We start from the raw sequence: 18,952 nt of genomic DNA, 5'->3' as shown, positions 1-18,952 counted from the left end.
AAATCAAACGTTTGTAAACGTTTGTAAACAAGAAGATTCCCGTTCTGCCTAGTGACATGACAGAGATCTACCACCGCCCCCCCCTCTGTGAGTGGGAACAGCGATCTCTGTCATGTCCCAGGCAGCCCATCCCCCCCCCATCACAGTTAGAACACACTGAGGGAAAACACTTAACCCCTTGATCGCCCCCTAGTGTTAACCCCTTCCCTGCCAGTGTCATTGATCAGAGCATTTTTAAAGCACTGATCAATGTAATAATGTCACTGGTCCCCAAAAGGGTGTCATTTGGGGTCAGATTTGTCCGCTGCAATGTCGCAATGCTGCTAAAATTCGCAGATCGCCACCATTATCAGTAATAACAATAAAAATAAAAAATAAAAGTCCCTAAATCTATCCCATAGTTTGTAGACATGATAACTTTTACACAAACCAATCAATATACGCCTATTGCGATTGTTTTTTTTACCAAAAATATGTAGAAGATTATATATCGGCTTAAAGTAATGAATACATTTGTTTGTTTTTTTTTTATATATATTTTTGGGGATATGTATTAAAGGAAAAAGTAAAAAAAAAATGTTTTTCAAAATTGTCGGTGTTTTTTTGTTTATAGCGCAAAAAATAAATAAATAAATAAAACGCAGAGTCGATCAAATACCACCAATAGAAAGCTCTATTTGTTTGTGTACAATTATCAGTTAAAGTGACGCAGTGCCGCATCGCAAAAAACGGCCCAGTCATTAAGGGGGGAAACTGACATCAAATATAAAAAATAAAAAATAAAAATAGCTTTGTTATTTTTGTATTTTTTTTTTGTCTAACATTTGCATAAAAATTGAAATAACTTTTGCTGGACAATATCACCAAAAGGAAGGCGTGGTTATCACAAAAAAATTTTATTTTTTTTTATTTTTTTTTATCGTGGTAAAAGTTATTGCCTAATAAACCGGCTCATACCAGAAATGTATACTGTGATATATATATATAATATACATTATAAAATGTACTTACTTTTCCAGAAAGCGTCTTTCAGCCAGTCTTGTGGTCTACGAAACCCTGACAGACAACATACACAGGTCAGAGATCTCAGGTTTCTCCAGTGTTGTGTCACCTAAATATCCCAATTTTTCCATCATGCATTGCAGTAGGGATCGATCAGCCCACAGCTCAGGTCCCCCCTCCCCCGGCCTGATGTCTAATAAGCAGAGGACACAACACACTAATACAAAGAGAGATTGAGACATTACTACTAACTGTAATAAAATATACATTTTAAATTAAAAATACCTACTTTCCCAGTATGTCTTGCTTTTGTTCAGCCACTCTTGTACTCCAGGCACCCCTGCCAGACAAGATAGACAACTTATTGATATCACTTTTCTCCATTATACATGTAAGGACCCTGCCATGAGCTGGAGTGTAGTTTAAAGTTAGGGCAGCCAGCCTGAGCTCTTTTCATGTTATTTAGGTTTGTTAGTTTTTAGACATGTGCAGTTGGTCTCGTTTCAAATTCAGACGCATTTTTGTAAATTCAGAAATTGGGTCTGCGAGTGCACACAGGTCTGCGAGTGCGCATGGGTCTGTGAGTGCACATTGATCTGCGAGTGCACGTGGTCTTTGAGTGCATGTGGTCTGTGAGTGCACTTGGGTCTGCGAATGCACGTGGGTCTGTGGGTGAACATTGATCTGTGAGTACACGTGGGTCTGTGAGTGCACGTGGTCTTCGAGTGCATGTGGTCGCTGTGCTAGAGGCACACAACACCCACTAACTCCTGCAGATGCCTGTATTAGAGAACACCACCAAAAAAGGGTAGATACAGGTGTATGCTGTGCTGTGCTGGAGGCACACAACATCACACTAACTCCTGCAGATGCCTTTATTATAGAACACCACCAAAAAAGGGTAGATACAGGTGTATACTGTGCTGGAGGCACACAACACTTTAACTCCTGCAGATGCCTGTATTAGAGAACACCAGCAATTAAGGGTAGATAAAGGTGAATACTGTGCTGTGCTGGAGGCATACAACACCCACTAACTCTTGCAGATGCTTGTATTAGAGAACACCAGCGATAAAGGGTAGATACAGGTGTATATTGTGCTGTGCTGGAGGCACACAACACCCACTAACTCCTGCAGATGCCTGTATTAGAGAACATTAGCAAAAAAGAGTAGATACAGGTGTATACTGTGCTGGAGGCACACAACACCCACTTTAACTCCTGCAGATGCCTGAAAAAAGAACACAATGTCCCTGCCTATCTTGCTCTTTCCCTGCACGCCGGAAAACACACTACACAAGGCTGCTGCGCTGGTGGCCTTATATAGCATGGGGCGTGTACTAAACCCCCTGAGCTATAATTGGCCACAGGCATCCTGCCTGTGGCCAATTATGGCTCTCTTCGCTGCCGGCGCTGTGATTGGCCAAGCATGCGGGGTCACAGTGCATGTTTGGCCAATCATGAGCCAGCAATGCACTGCGATGGTGCAGTGCATTGTGGGCCGTGAGTGCCACATGAATTTGGCGCGAACAGCCCATAACATTCGGTATTCGCCGAACGTGCGAACAGCCGATGTTCAAGTCGAAGAGGTGTTTGACTCGAACATGCGTTCCACTCGAACACCAAACTCATCCCTACTGGAAGGCCCCCAAGGAAAGGCAGACATTAGCAGGCCACTAAAAGAGGGCAAGAGGGCAAGCAGGCTCTGTGTCTACAGCCAACTGTGCTGGTCGTGGACACGGTGCATCCTTAACACGTGGCCGTGGGGCACGCTTGCCCTTTTTATCGACAGGTGGCCATGTTGAGCCACAACATGCAGAAGAGTTGGTAAAGTGGATCCCAAAGCCATCCTCATCCTCCTCATCCTCTGTCACTCGGGCTAAGAAAAGTTTGGCTGCCAATGCAGCTGCCAAAGCAACCTATTCCATGGGCTCAATGGCATCAGTCGCTCTTTCCCTAGCCCCACCATCATGTCCTGAGGAGTCCCACGAACTGTTCGACCACAGTGTCGGGTACATGCTGCAGGAGGATGCGCAGCGTTTTGAAGGCTCCAATGATGGTACCCAGGTTGAGGATGAAGGCAGTAACGTGAGCCCTGAGAGAGGGGGTGCCCAAGAAAGACAAGAAACTGTCAGTCATGTTCCCCCAGCTGCAGCATAATGCCAGGTTTGCTTCAGTGGCGAGGGGGGAGGGGATGATGAGGTCACTGTCTCTACATGGGTGCCTGATAGAAGAGAGGAGGAGGAGGAGGAGGCACATCTCCAACAAGGCAGGGTGCCCTCCAAAGGCCAGCTTAAAGTCAGCCAACCGACTGCCGATTTCCCCTGATGAAGTCACGTGACCGTGACGAACACACGTCGGGACGCTACCGGAAGTGACGCAATCGAGCTCGAGGCTCGTTTATACACTGTATATGAAACTTGTCTGCTTGTGAGTACAAATTTGTTTTGCTGTAATAAATCATATGTGTTAAAAATTACTACACTATGGGGCTCCCTTCCTCCTTATTTCTCTAACCCCTGATATACACACCAATTGCCGAGGTTAATCCCCCCCCACGCTGAGTGCTGCTGAGCAAATACTTAAAAGGGACCAACACAGCGTAATAGGCAGGAGACGCCAGGATCTGGGGACATCGGGACAAGACCTCGAGGGATAAAGAGCAGGAGTCCTGAGGATATATATATATATCACATGCTTTTACCTTACAGCTGTAAGGTAAGGGGACACCCATATTCCGACCACACAGGACCACGTGGGATATATTCACCTTTTTCACCACCATCACCGATAACATTGCTCTGTGCACATATATTCAGACACCAGCACTATATGCGATTTGTTGATATATGCGACTTTTGACATAAATCGCCACTGGTTATCGCACAAAGCAGAATGGACACATTCCGATAAATGTTATTGTTTAATTTAATTTTTTTTATATAATTTCTTGTAGGTATTGTACACAGCTTTTCGATTATTTTGAGGGATTTGCTTTACTCCCTTAACACCTACATTGCTTATGCGTTTATTTTTGATTCTTTGCCATTTTTTGCACAATTGAATTATTGAGTCACTCACTGTCGCATAAATATTGTTTTGAGTATTTTATGGTAGAGGACACCTGCACGGATTTTGTTCTATCAATTTTATGGCACTAGCACTTTATGCGACTTTTGTCAGCTACAACCAACCACTCCCTGCACAAATGATTTATTGAGTTTGTGACTGTTTTATGTATAATGCTTAATTTATAGCAGAACATTCCACGTACCCATTCACCTTTAGCACTGGCACTTTATGCGATTTTGTCAGCTTGAACAAATCGCATTGCGATTCACTATTTTTTGTGACTGCTTTATTTATATTGTTTTATTTACTCTATAGGTGTAGGAGATACTTCCATGATTCTATTTTCTAGCACTGGCACTTTATGCGATTCTGTCAGTTTTCACAAATCGCATTAGGGATCACTAGTTCTAAGCATTGTGATTCTTTCTTTCTTTATGCTTGTTTATTACATTTGTCTCTTATCCTGAATATTATCATGTTATAGTGGTGAGGGTCCCCCACCACCCCCTCATAAAATACGCACAACTTTTTATACACCATCGCTCACTTTATACGGTAACATATATATCACCTACAATCTTAGTGCCTATAGAATTTACTAGCCTCCTAGGCCAAATTCCCTGTCATAGTACCGCGCATCACTACTTTTTTATCTTTTTACTCTGTTACTGGGACTCAAGCACCCCATTTCAGTGTATGCAGCAGTACGAATACCGGATTCCTTCCTGATTAGGCGCAGGAATAACTTTTTTCTCATTCACAATGATCAAGGATGCATGCACTGTCCTGTCACCATTTGAAGAGGCCACAAGGATGGTGAGCAGTGACAGTACATGCATCAGTGATACTGTCCCTCTTGTCTTCCTGTTGCAGCACACGTTGCATGGAATAATGGACAGGGCACTTGAGGCAAAACAGAGGGAGAAAGAGGAGGACTTCCTTACCTCTCAAGGCCCCCTTTATCCAGACAGTATTCCTGCAGGCCCGCATATCACACAGAAAGAGGAGGAGGAGGAGGATGATGATTGTGTCAGCATGGAGGTGGAGTCTAGCACTCAGAATCAGCAGCAGTCTTCAAGGGATCATTTTTGTGGATCAAGTCTTCCTTAGTGACCCAGAGGACTCCGGACCGAATGCCTCAGCAAACATACGCTGCATGGCCTCCCTGATCCTGCAAAGCCTGCGAAAGGACCCTCAGATTTTTGGTATCAAGGAGAGGGATCAGTACTGGTTGGCAACCCTTCTTGATCCACGTTGCAAGGGTAAGGTTGCGGAACTTATCCAGCCTTCGCAGAGGGAGCAGAGGATGAAACATCTTTGGGAGGCCTTGCAGAAAGGTTTGTGCAATGGGCTTCCAGAGCCTGGGAGGTTACAATTTCCTGGTCCTCATGGACAACGTGTTGCTGAGGCTTCAGTCAGTCACAGAAGGAGCAATGGAGAAGGTGGCCGTCTGACCGATGCGTTCAGACAATTTTTTAGTCCACAGCCCTAAGGTCTGATCAGTTCCAGCAACCAGCGTTTGATTTACATGGTGCAGGAATACCTCGGGGCAAGATCAGACTTGGAGACCTTTCCAACCGAAAATCCACTGGGTTACTGGGTCTTGAGGATGGATCACTGGCCAGAGCTTGCACAGTATGCAATTGAGCTACTAGCCTGTCCTGCATCCAGCCTTCTATCTGAATGCACTTCCAGTGCTGCTAGAGGCTTTGTAACTGATCACAGAGTGTGCATGTCCACAGACTCGGTTGATCGGCTCGCCTTTATAAAAATGAATCAGTCTTGGATCACCAGCTACCAAGCACCTGATGCTGATGTAACCGATTAATTTTTTTTATGAATGTGAGATCCCTTGAAGACTGCCTATGCTGCTGCTGAGTGGCTATCCTGTTATGCTGAATGATTATGCTATTCGTCCTCAATGTTCATGTTGATAGCTTCTAAGAACATTTTTGGTTCTGGACACCACCAGTGCCTAAAGCCCAATTTTTCTGCCCCTATTTAACAGGGGTGTGTAATTACAATTTTTGCTGTAATATTTTGCAGCAGGGCTCGTTCCTGTACTCAACTAGAGTATATGGGAGAGGTTGCAGTGTTGTGGCACCACCACCACCTAAGGCCCGATTTTTCTGCTCCTGTTTAACAGGGGCATGTAATTACAATTTTTGATGTAATATTTTACAGCTGGGCCCGTTCCTGCGCTCAACAAGAGTGTAATGGATCCTATCCCACACTCCGCTGAGTGCTTCCGTCAGTAATACCGCCTTCTCCAGTCTGTCCATCAGAGAGCTATATTATTATAGCTGCATTGAATACAAGTCTAGCCGAAAATAGCTTGTAAAATCTTGAATGATTTATTGGACAGAATACAGTCTTTGTGTAGGTGAGGTAGGGCTGGCTCATGGATACTCCTGCCCCTCCCCTCTAGGAACAACATAAAAGACAATTATATAATTAACATGTTAATTAACACAGCACTTAAGGCAGCCCAGGTGACCAGACAGTCCGTCTCCGCAGGTCAATGTGATCAAATCTTTCAAGGATCATGTATTGTTCAGAATTAACAACCAAGAACAGTCTTTGGGCAAATCCAAGATATATTTTTTCACTCACCCTGTGCCAGGATGGCACAGGGTGACTTAGACATAAGATGTGTATGGGGAGTTGAAACATGGGTTTCCCAACCTTTCCAAGGGATGAATGTTTGCGCAAACTGTTCGCATGTTCTGGATGCGAACTGAACCGGGGGGGTGTTCGGCTCAAATATTCACTTCTAATTGCTGGTCTTAGCTCAGAGGTCCACTACTACCAATTTGTGGTCTTAGCTCAAAGGTCCACATCTACCAAGTGCTGGGTTTAGCTCAAAAGTCTACTAATACTAATTGCCAGTCTCATCTAAATGGTCCACAACTACATTTTGCTGGTGTCAGCTTATTGGTCCATTTCTACAGTTTATCATTATTGGCTTAAAGATCAAATACTAGCTTGTCAGAGGGGATGAAGATGCTTGAAGGTATCTGTCTGGCCTGCTGGATCTTCATTAGCCTATGACAGGCTAAAGATACTGCAGGATAATGTTGAGTGGAGGGAATTGTTTTATTTTGCTGTTTCAAGGTTTCCGGCACCCCCAACCCAGCTGAGCCAATAAAATGTTAAGAGAAGATTGACTGGCAGGGTGGAAATCTGTCTGTCAGTTGTCATCAGTGGGTTGTTGAGTATTTTGGTCTAGCTACAGGACAAAGCAAATACAAATTCAGGTTCTAAAATATACGTACCTTCGAAAATCTTGGCCATTTTGTTTTTCCAGCCTGGTGATCCGGGCTCATCTGTCAGACAACACAGAGAGGTCAGTGGCCTTAATTATTTAATTTGACGAGCTTATTATGCCCAGTGTTACAATACCACCCCCTGCAATGTATTTGCACTTATGTTAAAAAACACATTTTAGGCCTGAAGATTATTTAAAACCCTTAGGCTGGGTTCACACCAGTGGCCCCCTCTCCATGCGTCCGGCCCCTTAATCTACATGCAGGGCACTGGACACATGATTAGAACCTGAGGCTCTAATTGGCTTCAAAAAAGGGTGGGCTTGGGGTGCAGTGCCCACCCACTTGTGTGACAAAAGCAAATTAATATTTGCTATTGTCTTCCTGGTTCTCCTCCTGGCCAATCACAGAAGTCCCGATTGACCAGGGAGTTTTGGCCTGGGTTAAGGGTTAACCACTTCAGCCCTGGAAGGTTTCACCCCCCTTCCTGACCAGAGTATTTTTTGCGATACGGTACTGCATTACTTTAACTGAAAATTGTGCAGTATTGCGACAATGTACACAAATAAAATTGACGTCCTTTTTTCCCCACAAGTAGAGCTTTCTTTTGGTGGTATTTGATCACCTCTGTGGATTCTATTTTTTTGTGCTATAAACAAAAAAAAGAGCGACAATTTTGAAAAAAATAACTATCTTTTTTACTTTCTGCTATAAAACATATCCAATTTAAAAAAAAAGGAAAAAATATCAAATTTCTTCATCAGTTTAGGCCGATATGTATTCTTCTACATATTTTTGGTTAAAAAGAAAATCCCAATAAGTGTATATTGATTGGTTTGAGCAAAAGTTTTTGCGTCTACAAACTACGGGATATTTTTTATGTTTTTTTTTAATAATTAATTTTTATTTTTACTAGTAATGTCGGCGATTAGTGATTTTTTACAGGACTGTGACATTGCCGTGGACAAATCAAACACTAAGTGACACTTTTTGGTTACCAGTGACACTAATACAGTGATCAGTGCTAATAAAATGCACTGTACCAGGGGCGGACTGACAACTCATGGGGCCCCCGGGCAATAGGAGATTATGGGGCCCCCGGGCAATAGAAGATTATGGGGCCCCCAGGCAATAGAAGAGTAAAAGGCCACACAGTATACACACACAGACACACAGTATGCTCTCAATTGTGGTCAAGGGCGGACTGACAACTCATGGGGCCCCCGGGCAATAGGAGATTATGGGGCCCCCGGGCAATAGAAGATTATGGGGCCCCCGGGCAGTAGAAGAGTAAAGGGCCACACAGTATACACACACAGACACACAGTATACACACAAAATACACATACACACACTGAAAAGGTACTGGAGAGGCGGGGCAGCTATAATCTTTGGATTTTTTTAAAAACACAGATTTTTACATACTGTCCCTGGTTTTATTGAGGCTGGCAACCCTGATGGGGCCCCTAGTGGCATGGGGCCCTCGGGCAGTGCCCGAGTGCCCCAATGGTCAGTCCGCCCCTGCACTGTACCAATGACACTGGCAGGGAAGGGGTTAACATCAGGGGTGATCAAATGGTTAAGTGTGCTCCTAGGGAGTGCTTTCTAACTGTGTGGGGTGTCTTAGCTGGGGGAAGACAGATTTGTGTTCCTGCTTAGCAGAAACATAAGATCTCCATCTTCCTCTGTGATAGAAACGGCGGTCTGCCTTGTTTCTATAGGCAGATTTCCATTCTGCCTCTCCTGTCAATGATCGGTGAGTCCCTGCAGACATCTCATCCACTGTAGTTCAGGGGGCCAGATGCATGGCTGGGGGGGGGGGGGCAGCACCCGTGCGCCACTAGTGGACGGCCCGCCACTGGAGAGAAGGTATTGATTCTGTGTTTCTGCCAAGCATGGACATGGATCCATGCCTTCCCCTAGTAAAAGCACCTCCCTTACAGTGAGCAAGCACAGGTTAGGCATACAGTTAACCCTTTGATCACCCCTGATGTTAATCCCTTCCCAGCCAAGTGTCATTAGTACAGTGACAGTGCATATTTTTAGCACTGATCACTGTATTAGTGTCACTGGTAAAAGTGTCAGTTATTGTCAGATTGTACACCGCAATATCGCAGTCCCGCTATAAGTCGCTGATCATCCTCGCCATTACTAGTGAATAAATAAATAAATCTATCCCATAGTTTGTAGGCGCCATATGTTTTGCGCAAACCAATCAATATACGCTTTTTTGGGATTTGTTTTACCAAAAACATGTGACAGAATACATATCGGCCTAAACTGATGAAGAAATTAAATCTTTTAAATTTTTTTTATTGAATATGTTTTATAGCAGAAAGTAAAAAAGATTTATTTATTTTTTTTTCAAAACTGTCGGCCTTTTTTTGTTTATAGCGCAAAAAATATAAAACCGCAGAGGTGATCAAATACCACCAAAAGAAAGCTCTATTTGTGGGGAAAAAAGGACGTCAATTTTATTTGTGTACAGCGTCGCACGACCGCGCAATTGTCAGGTAAAATAATGCAGTGCCAAATCGCAAAAAATGGCCTGGTCATGGGCGGGGGGGGGGGGGGGGGGTGGGAATCATCGAGAGCTGAAGTGGTTATTAATATCATTATCTTGTGGATGAGGGAGAAGGGGGGACCAGGGAAGGTGAAATATAAGAAGATTTAACTTACCTGGAAGAGCGGAAAGGAGGGCTGAAATGTAGAGGGGCTTTTCTATCTGACAGTAGTAAGTCTTGACTTTTTCCTTTCTGGATTTCTGTGCATTGCATTTGACTTCCTGGGATTTCGTATCATTTCTGACATTCTTCAGACGTACTGGGCAGATGATTTCTGTGATATTACACCATAAATGAATTTCCTTCTCATAACCTTCTGTAGGCCTCTGGTGGTCATCACCGCAGGTGACCGAGATGTTCTTGTCCTTCCCCTTGAGACACATTACCGATTCTCCATCAGAGAGTCCTGGAAAAGGAGATTAGGTTGAAATACGATGCAGTGAAGTTCATGGCTCACCTGAGAGGTGGTCATCATCACATAGAGGACAGAAGAGGAACCTTTACTATAATAAGGATAAGGAAACCCCAAAAAGAAGACAAAGTGATATATGTCATATGCTCAAATTCAGAACGATACATGGATAAAAACATTTGAAGATTTATTTTATTATATAAAGCATAGCTTACTTATTAAATGTGTCTATAAACGAGGGGCGTTCAAGTCATACTGGGACTTTTCATTTTACAGTAGGGATGAGCCGAACACCCCCCCGGTTCGGTTCGTAGCAGAACATGCGAACAGGCAAAAGATTAGTTTGAACACGTGAACACCGTTAAAGTCTATGGGACACGAACGTGAAAAATCATAAGGGCTCATTTTAAAGGTTAATATGCAAGTTATTGTCATAAAAAAAAGTGTTTGGGGACCCGGGTCCTGCTCCAGGGGACATGTATCAATCCAAAAAAAAAGTTTTAAAAACATCCGTTTTTTTCGGGAGCAGTGATTTTAATAATACTTAATGTGAAACAATAAAAGTGAAATATTCCTTTAAATTTCGTACCTGGGGGGGTGTCCAGGGCTGTCTTTAAGGCAGGGCAAAAGGGGCGGCTGCCCTGGGCCCTGTCATTTTTGTGGGGCCCAAAGCAGCTGCCTCATACTTGCCAACTATCCCAGTGTAAATTCCCTTGAAGTTTTAGTCCTGTGCTGTGTCCCGATATCTCAGTGTGAAGTGATGGTACTAATGCTGCCCAGCTCTGCCTTATTGTTGTCTACAGATGACTCACCTGCAGACCCTGTGTTTACATGTAAATAACCAGCATTCATATGTAAATATTGGCAGAATTACTAAGTAAATAGGTTGCATTCATATGTATATCATGCTGCCCTGCAGTGAGGAGATGATGTACTGTAACCTCTAGAAACCAATCAGTGAGCAGTATTACTTAACAGTAATCTCTAGCAACCAATTAACAAGCAGAAATCATTTGCTGTAACCTCTAATAACTAATCAGTGAGCCATAATGTGTGCTAAAACCTCTAGCAATCAGTCATTAAGCAGTAATGATATGCTGTAACCACTGGCAACCAATCACAATTGCTGCCTGATCTGATACAGTAAACTGATTTTAAGTCTAGCTGCTATTTATTGTATGTCTCAGAGCAGGTGGAGAGCAAAATTGCATGGGGGGCCCCCCAAGAAAGTTTTTGCCCAGGGTCCAATTAAAGATGGCCCTGGGGGTGTCTATAGCATGCCTGTAAAGTGGCGCATTTTTACCGTGTTCAGAACAGTCCCTGCACAAAATGACATTTCTAAAGGAATAAAGGTCATTTAAAACTACTCGCGTCTATAATGAATTGTAGGGTCTCGGCAATACAGATAATAGTCAGGAAAAAAAAACGGCATGGGATTCCCCCACAGTCCATTACCAAGCCCTTTGGGTCTGGTATGAATATTAAGGGGAACCCCGAACCAAAATGAAAAAAACAAAATTGCGTGGGGGTCCCCCCAAATTCCATACCCGGCCCTTCAGGTATGGATTTTAATGGGAACCTCATGGCAAAATAAAAAAAATGGCGTGGGAGTCCCCCCAAAAATCCATACCAGGCCCTTATCTGAGCATGCGGCATGGCAGGCCACAGGAAAAGAGGGGGGACGAGAGAGCGACCCCCTCCTGAACCTACCAGGCCACATGCCCTCAACATGGGGAGGGTGCTTTGGGGTAGCCCCCCAAAGCACCATGTCCCCCATGTTGATGGGGACAAGGGTCTCATCCCCACAACCCTTGCCCGGTAGTTGTGGGGGTCTGCAGGCGGAGGGGTTATCAGAATCTGGAAGCCCCCTTTAACAAGGGGAGCCCCAGATCCCAGCCCCCCCTGTTTGAAATGGTAACAGGTACATTGTACCCCTACCATTTCACAAAAAAGTGTCAAAATGTTACGTCCCGGGAAAGTCCCTGTGCGTTAGAGGGGGCGGGGACACCCGGGGACGTCACCGTGTGGCCCTGCCCTAAGTTATAAAAGAACTGTCACCTGCGAGGACACGTCATACGACGGGTACTTCCCATGGAGGCGGATATTTTTTATTTATTTTTTCAGTTCGTCGACGGAGAGAGAGAAGAAGATGAATGGACTTCATGTAACATTTTTTATTTTTATTTTTAATAAAGGACTTGCCCCCAAGCTGTGTCTTGTGTTTTTTTTAACATTTTGACACTTTCTTTGTGAAATGGTAGGGGTACAATGTACCCGTTACCATTTCAAACATGGGGCTGGGATCTGGGGGTCCCCTTGTTAAAGGGGGCTTCCAGATTCTGATAATCCCCAGGCCCGCAGACCCCCACAACCCTTGCCCGGTGGATGAAGCCCTTGCCAAAATGTTAAAAAACTCTCTCGTCAAACTCCTTTTTTCCTGCGGCCTGCCAGGTTGTGTGCTCAGATAAGGGTCTGGTATGGATTTTTGGGGGAACCCCCACGCCTTTTTTATTTTAATTTTGGCACGGGGTTCCCCTTAAAATAAAATCTGAAGGGTCTGGTATGGATTTTGAGGGGGACCCCTACTCCATTTTTTTTAAATTTGGCGCAGGGTTCCTCTTAAAATAAAACCTGAAGGGTCCGGTATGGATTTTGAGGGGGACCCCTAAGCAATTTTCTTTTTTAAATTTTGGTTTGGGGTTTCCCTTAATATTCATACCAGACCCAAAGGGGCCTGGTAATGGACTGGGGGGATCCCATGGTGTTTTTTTCAATGACTTTTATCTGTATTGCCAGATCCGACAATTCATTATAGCCGCGAGTAGTTTTAAATGACTTTTTTTCCTTTAGAAATGTCATTTTGCTCTCGGACTGTTCTAAACACTGGAAATGCACCACTTTACAGGCATACTATAGAAACCCCCCAGGTACGAAATTTAAAGGAATATTTCACTTTTATTGTTTCACTTTAAGCATTAATAAAATCACTGCTCCCAAAAAAACTGCCATTTTTAAAACTTTGTTTTGCATTGATACATGTCCCCTGGGTCAGGACGCCGTTTTCCCAAACACTTTTTATAACAATAACTTGCATATAAGCCTTTAAAATTAGCACTTTAGATTTCTCCCAAAGACTTTTATAGGGTGTTCCGCGGCTTTCGAATTTGCCACGAACACCCCAAATTGTTCGCTATTCGGCGAACAGGCGAAAACCCGATGTTCAAGTTGAACCTACATTGGACTCGAACATCGGGCTCATCCCTATTTTACAGGTACAAAAAGGGATGCAAGCATAACATCGCGATACTACATGCAGTAGTTAGTGGCAAGTGTGTCCTTTTACTGATAGGTGGCACACATGTTGCGGGCTGGTTCAGAGAATGTTAATCAAGATGGAAGACAACAGTGTTAGTGCATGCATGAAGCAGCGTGTGGTCAGTGGTGTATTTTGGTTTGGTGTTGCCCTAGGCAAGACTAAAATCTGGCGCCCCACCTTCTGGTTTGTTGACGTCCCTTAATTCCAATAAATGCTCATCTCATATTTGGAAGTGTGTCTCCAGTCTTTTCATTGTGTCTTCAGACCATATCCTTCAGCCCCCTTTGCAGCAAAGCCTGTATCTCTCAGTGTATATTCAGAACCTATTAATCAACCCCCCTAGCTAGGGATGAGCCGAACACCCCCCCCCCCCCCCCCGGTTCGGTTCGCGCCAGAACCTTCGAACGGACCGAAAGTTTGCGCAAACTTTAGAACATCATTAAAGTCTATGGGACTCGAACCTTCTAAATCAAAAGTGCTCATTTTAAAGGCTAATATGCAAGATATTGTTCTAAAAAGGGTTTAGGGACCTGGCTCCTGCTCCAGGGGACATGGATCAATGCAAATTTTTTTTTAAAAAGCTAACGTTTTTTCAGGAGCACTGATTTTAATGACGATTAAAGTGAAAAAAAGTGAAATATTCCTTTAAATATCATGCCTGGGGGGTGTCTATAGTATGCCTGTGAAGTGGCACGTGTTTCCCCGTGTTTAGAGCAGTCCCTGCACAAAATGACATTTAACGGAAAAAAAGTCATTTAAAACTGCTTGCTGTTTTAATGTAATGTCTGGTTCCGGCAATATGGATGAAAATCATTGAGAAAAATGCAATGGGTAGCTCCCCCTGCCCATTACCAGCCCCTTTGGCTCTGCAGAAATTTGTCCCTAAGGTGTTTGTGTTGCCACAAGTTAACACTGTAAGCCAGGGGTGCCCAACCTTTTGAAGAGCGAGGGCCATTGAAGCGACTTGGTAACCAGTCGCGGGCCAAAATAACTGTAATGGGCCGATGACAGACCTGTATGTGTGCTGCATATGCAGAACGGATATGGACACAGCCCATGCTACTCTATGGGCTCTCCAATTCAATCTGATGGAAGGGACGGTTCCCTTTCCCTTTTTTTTTTTTTTGCGTATCATATTGAAGGTAAGCAGGGGTAAGTGGACATCGAGGTGAATGGAGGGTCCGATTGGGTCCTAAGGCTGCTTTCACACCGATGCGCCACGTGCACCTGTGGCTTTCCTGCAGGTTAGCTGCACTTTGCCATAGACTTCTATTATATCCTAATGGTATAGTGCACTTTCTGAAAGCGCACCAAACCCACAGGTAATAACAGAATTGTATGGCATAGTGCAGGTAACCCGCATGTGCAGGATTAGTTTAACAGCAGCCTAACCACTGAAGAACAGATATGCTCATATATATACACTGATTTCAGTAACAAATACACCTTTAATATCAATCTTCCATACAGTTTTCCCCCGGCTGTTGCTGTCCCAGGCAGAATGCATTTGGTATTGATTGTGACAGGAGCTGGCGCTATACAGGAAGCATCAGCTTATGCGGCTCTGCTCTGCAGCTTCTTGCTTTCTCTACCACGGCTTCATTCACAACACTGATGCTCTGGGATGGTGGGTTGGCAACCTGCGATTTGGGCTTGTCAAACCACCAACCCAGAGCAGGAGGTCATGGGCCACATCAGAGGGCTCCGCGGGCCACATGTGGCCCCCGGGCCACTGGTTGGGAACCCCTGCTGTAAGCCCTCAAAGTGACTCTTGGTGGGCGCTGGAGCGCCCTGCTGTGAACTATTATATCAAGAATTCTAATTACATGCCATTGTTGAACAGTAGTAGAAAAATTGGGCCTTTGGTGGTGGTTGTGGTGCTGGTGCTAGTTCTACAACACTGTAAGTCCTCACAGTTACGCTCGGTGGGTGCTGGAACAGGCCCTGCTGTGAAATATTATATCAAGAATTGTAATTACATGCCCCTGTTAAACAAACAGGGGCTGAAAAAATGGCCCTTAGGCACTGGTGCCACAACACTGCAACCCCTCACAGATACACTAATTGGAGCGCAGGAATGAGCCCTGCTGCAAAGTATTGCATCAACAATTGTAATTACACAGTCACTCAGTATCAGCATAGGCAGTCTTGAAGGGATGTGACATTTCAAAAAAAATTATTCGGTTACATCAGCTTCAGGTGCTTGGTAGCAAGACTGATTCATCTTTATGAAGGTCAGTCGATCAACCGAGTCAGTGGACAGGCGCACCCTGTGATCGGTTACAAAGCCTCCAGCAGCACTGAATGTGCGTTCCGAAAGATTGCTGGATGCAGGATAGGCCAGTAGCTCAATTGCATACTGTGCCAGCTCTGGCCAGTGATCCATCCTCAAGACCCAGTAAGCCAGAGGATTTTCGATGGGAAAGGTGTCAAAGTCTGACCTTGCCCCTAGGTATTCCTGCACCATGTAAATCAGATGTTGGTGATGGTTGCTGGAACCGATCATACCTTGGGGCTGCGGACTAAAAAATTGTCTGAACGCATCGGTCAGACAGCCACCTTCTCCACCGCTCCTTTTGTTACTAACCGAAGCCTCAGCAACTCGTTGTCCAGGACCAGGAGTTTGTAACCTCACAGTCTCTGGGAATGAGTTGCACAGACCTTTCTGCAAGGCCTCCGGGGATGTCTCATCCTCTGCTCCCTCTGTGACGGCAAGATAAGGTCTGCAACCTTACCCTTGTACCGTGGATCAAGGAGAGTGGCCAGCCAGTAATGGTCCCTTTCCTTCCGAAGAATACAAGGATCCTTCCGCAGGCTTTGCAGGATCAGGGAGGGCATGCAGCGTAGGTTAGCTGAGGCATTCAATCCAGAGTTTTCTGGGTCACTAAGGTTGACATGATCTGCAGCCACCTCCTCCCAGTCCATGGGTTTCTTGGGACTGTAAATCATCCATAAAAGACTGCGGCTTCCGATGCTGTGCCAGGCTCCACCTCCATGCTGACACAATCCTCCTCCTCCTCTTCCTCTTCCTGTGATGTGTGGGACAGCAGGAACACTGTCTGGATAAAGGGGGCCTTGAGAGGCAAGGAAGTCCTCCTCTCCCTGCCTCTGTTCTGCCTGAAGTGCCCTGTCCATTATTCCACGCAGCGTATATTCCAACAGGTGGACAAGAGATACAGTGTCACTGATGCATGCAGTGTCACTGCTCACCATCCTTGTGGCCGCCTCAAATGGTGACAGGACAGTGCATGCATCCCTGATCATGCCCCACTGGCGTGGTGAAACAAAAAAGCTCCCCTGACCCTGTCCTGGTGCCGTAGTCGCACAGGTACTCAATGATGGCCCTCTGCTGCGTGTGCAGCCGCTGCAGCATGACCAATGTTGAGTTCCACCTGGTTGGCATGTCACATATAAGGCGGTTCTTGGGCAGGTTCAACTCCTTTTGCAGCTCAGCCCGCCGAGCACTGGCATTATATGATTGGCGGAAATGCACACAGACTTTCCTGCACTGCTTCAGGACGTCCTGTAAGCCCGGGTACCTGCCCAAGAACCGCTGCACCACCAGGTTAAGGACGTGAGTCACACAGGGCACATGCGTCAGTTGTCCCTGACGGAGAGCGGAGGAGGTTGGTGCCATCGTCGCAAACTACCATTCCTGGCTTAAGCTGGTGTGGCGTCAACCACCTGTGCAGGAGGCACCTACACTCACGGTGACAGCTGCAGATGCCTGTGTTACCCAACAGAACAACAGAACAACCCCAACAATAAGGGGTAGCTTCAGGTGTATACTGTGCAGGAGGCACCTACACCCACTGTAACTGCTGTAGATGCCTGTGTTACACAACAGAACAACAGAACAACCCCAACAATAAGGGGTAGCTTCAGGTGTATACTGTGCAGGAGGCACCTACACCCACTGTAACTGCTGTAGATGCCTGTGTTACACAACAGAACAACACCAGCAATAAGGGGTAGCTTCAGGTGTATACTGTGCAGGAGGCACACTACACCCACTGTAACTCTGCTAGGTTAACAAGCAAAGCTGACACTGTCCCTGTCTATCCTGCTCTCTCCCTGCATGCCAACACACTACACAAGGCCACCACGCTGGCGGCCTTATATAGTGTGGGGCGTGTACCAAACCCCCTGAGCTATAATTGGCCACAGGCAGGTTCATGGCGTGAACGGCCAACAAAGTTCTGGATTCAATGAACAGGCGAGCGGCCGATGTTTGAGTCAAACATGCGTTCGAAACTAACACCGAGCTCATCCCTACCTCTAGCCTTCCATATGGCATATTTCCAGACCCTATTAGTCAGCCACTCCAATCTCCATGTGTCATTGTATCTTTGGACCCCATTAGTCAGTCTCTCCAGCCTCCCACGTGGGTATCTTCAGACCCTAGTTGTTAGTCCCTCCAGCCTCCCATGTGGCATATCTTCAGACCCTACTTGTTGATCCGTCCAGAATCCATATATCATTATATCTTGAGACCTCATCAGTCAGTTCCCTCCATCCTCCATGTGTCATTATATCTTCAGACCCCATCAGTCAGTCCTTCCAGCCTCCATGTGTCGTGTCTTCAGACCCTGTCAGTCAGTCCCTCCATGAGTCATTATATCTTAAGTCCCTCCTCAGCTACATTTAGTCAGTCCCTCCATCCTCCATGTGTCCTCAGCCACCATTAGTCAGTCACTCCATCCTCCATGTGTCCTCAGCCACCATTAGTCAGTCACTCCCTCCTCCATGTGCCTTCAGATGCCACCAGTGCAGCAGGTGGACAGAGTCCTACAGAATCCAGGCACAGAGGCGGCAGCAGACGCAGTTGCCCCAGGGAGGAGATGGGCTGCGCTCAGTGACCACCCAGCTGAAGCTACGGCTCTGGGTGAGCAGGAAGGGCAGCAGCACCAGCAGGATGGGGGGCCAGAAGCAGGTGAGCCGGTGCTTCTGCAGGTAATCCACTGCCAGCCACGGGTCAGATGCCCTGTCCAAGAAGAAGACCAGCAGAGCCACCACCAACCACAACCTATCCCAAAGAGTGTAACGGGGCTAACATAGAGCAACAAGACTATCGTCCAACTCCGTCGTCATTTTGGGAGGAGACCACTTTCGGGGCCACACCTGGCTCTGCTGACATCCAAGAGGGACTCTTACTGGAACATCACCCCTACCAGATTCCTTGCAATAGGAGGGGCAGGGTGGTGTCTGTGCACCGAGGAGGGCGATCACCTGAGGATTGCCCGTGTCTGCCCGATGTTCCGTAAAAGTTCCATCCGCAGGCTTCCCCCTTCCGAGTCCAATGTCACGGATCCCCCAGCCT

The 18,952-nt window shown here is 45.7% G+C and overlaps 1 protein-coding gene across 1 annotated transcript in view; it reads right to left on the bottom strand.

The window, feature by feature from the left end:
* LOC143956897 (uncharacterized) overlaps positions 1-18,952 on the bottom strand; it is a 75,697-nt gene that overhangs the window by 52,573 nt on the left and 4,172 nt on the right. Inside the window, exons 2-5 of the mRNA XM_077467066.1 lie at positions 10,020-10,310; positions 7,350-7,400; positions 1,292-1,342; positions 1,012-1,056 (exon numbers count right to left, since the gene is read on the bottom strand). Of these exons, the coding sequence (XP_077323192.1) occupies positions 1,012-1,056; positions 1,292-1,342; positions 7,350-7,400; positions 10,020-10,310 (438 nt within the window). The remainder of the gene's footprint in view (positions 1-1,011; positions 1,057-1,291; positions 1,343-7,349; positions 7,401-10,019; positions 10,311-18,952) is intronic.

The sequence above is a fragment of the Lithobates pipiens genome, unplaced genomic scaffold (genome assembly GCF_037356315.1).
Source record: "Lithobates pipiens isolate NorthernLeopardFrog02 unplaced genomic scaffold, aLitPip1_a1.2 Scaffold_44, whole genome shotgun sequence".
In the NCBI taxonomy this organism is placed as follows: domain Eukaryota; kingdom Metazoa; phylum Chordata; class Amphibia; order Anura; family Ranidae; genus Lithobates; species Lithobates pipiens.
Note: the sequence above shows the minus strand (reverse complement) of the source record. Positions and strands in the feature narration are given on the sequence as shown.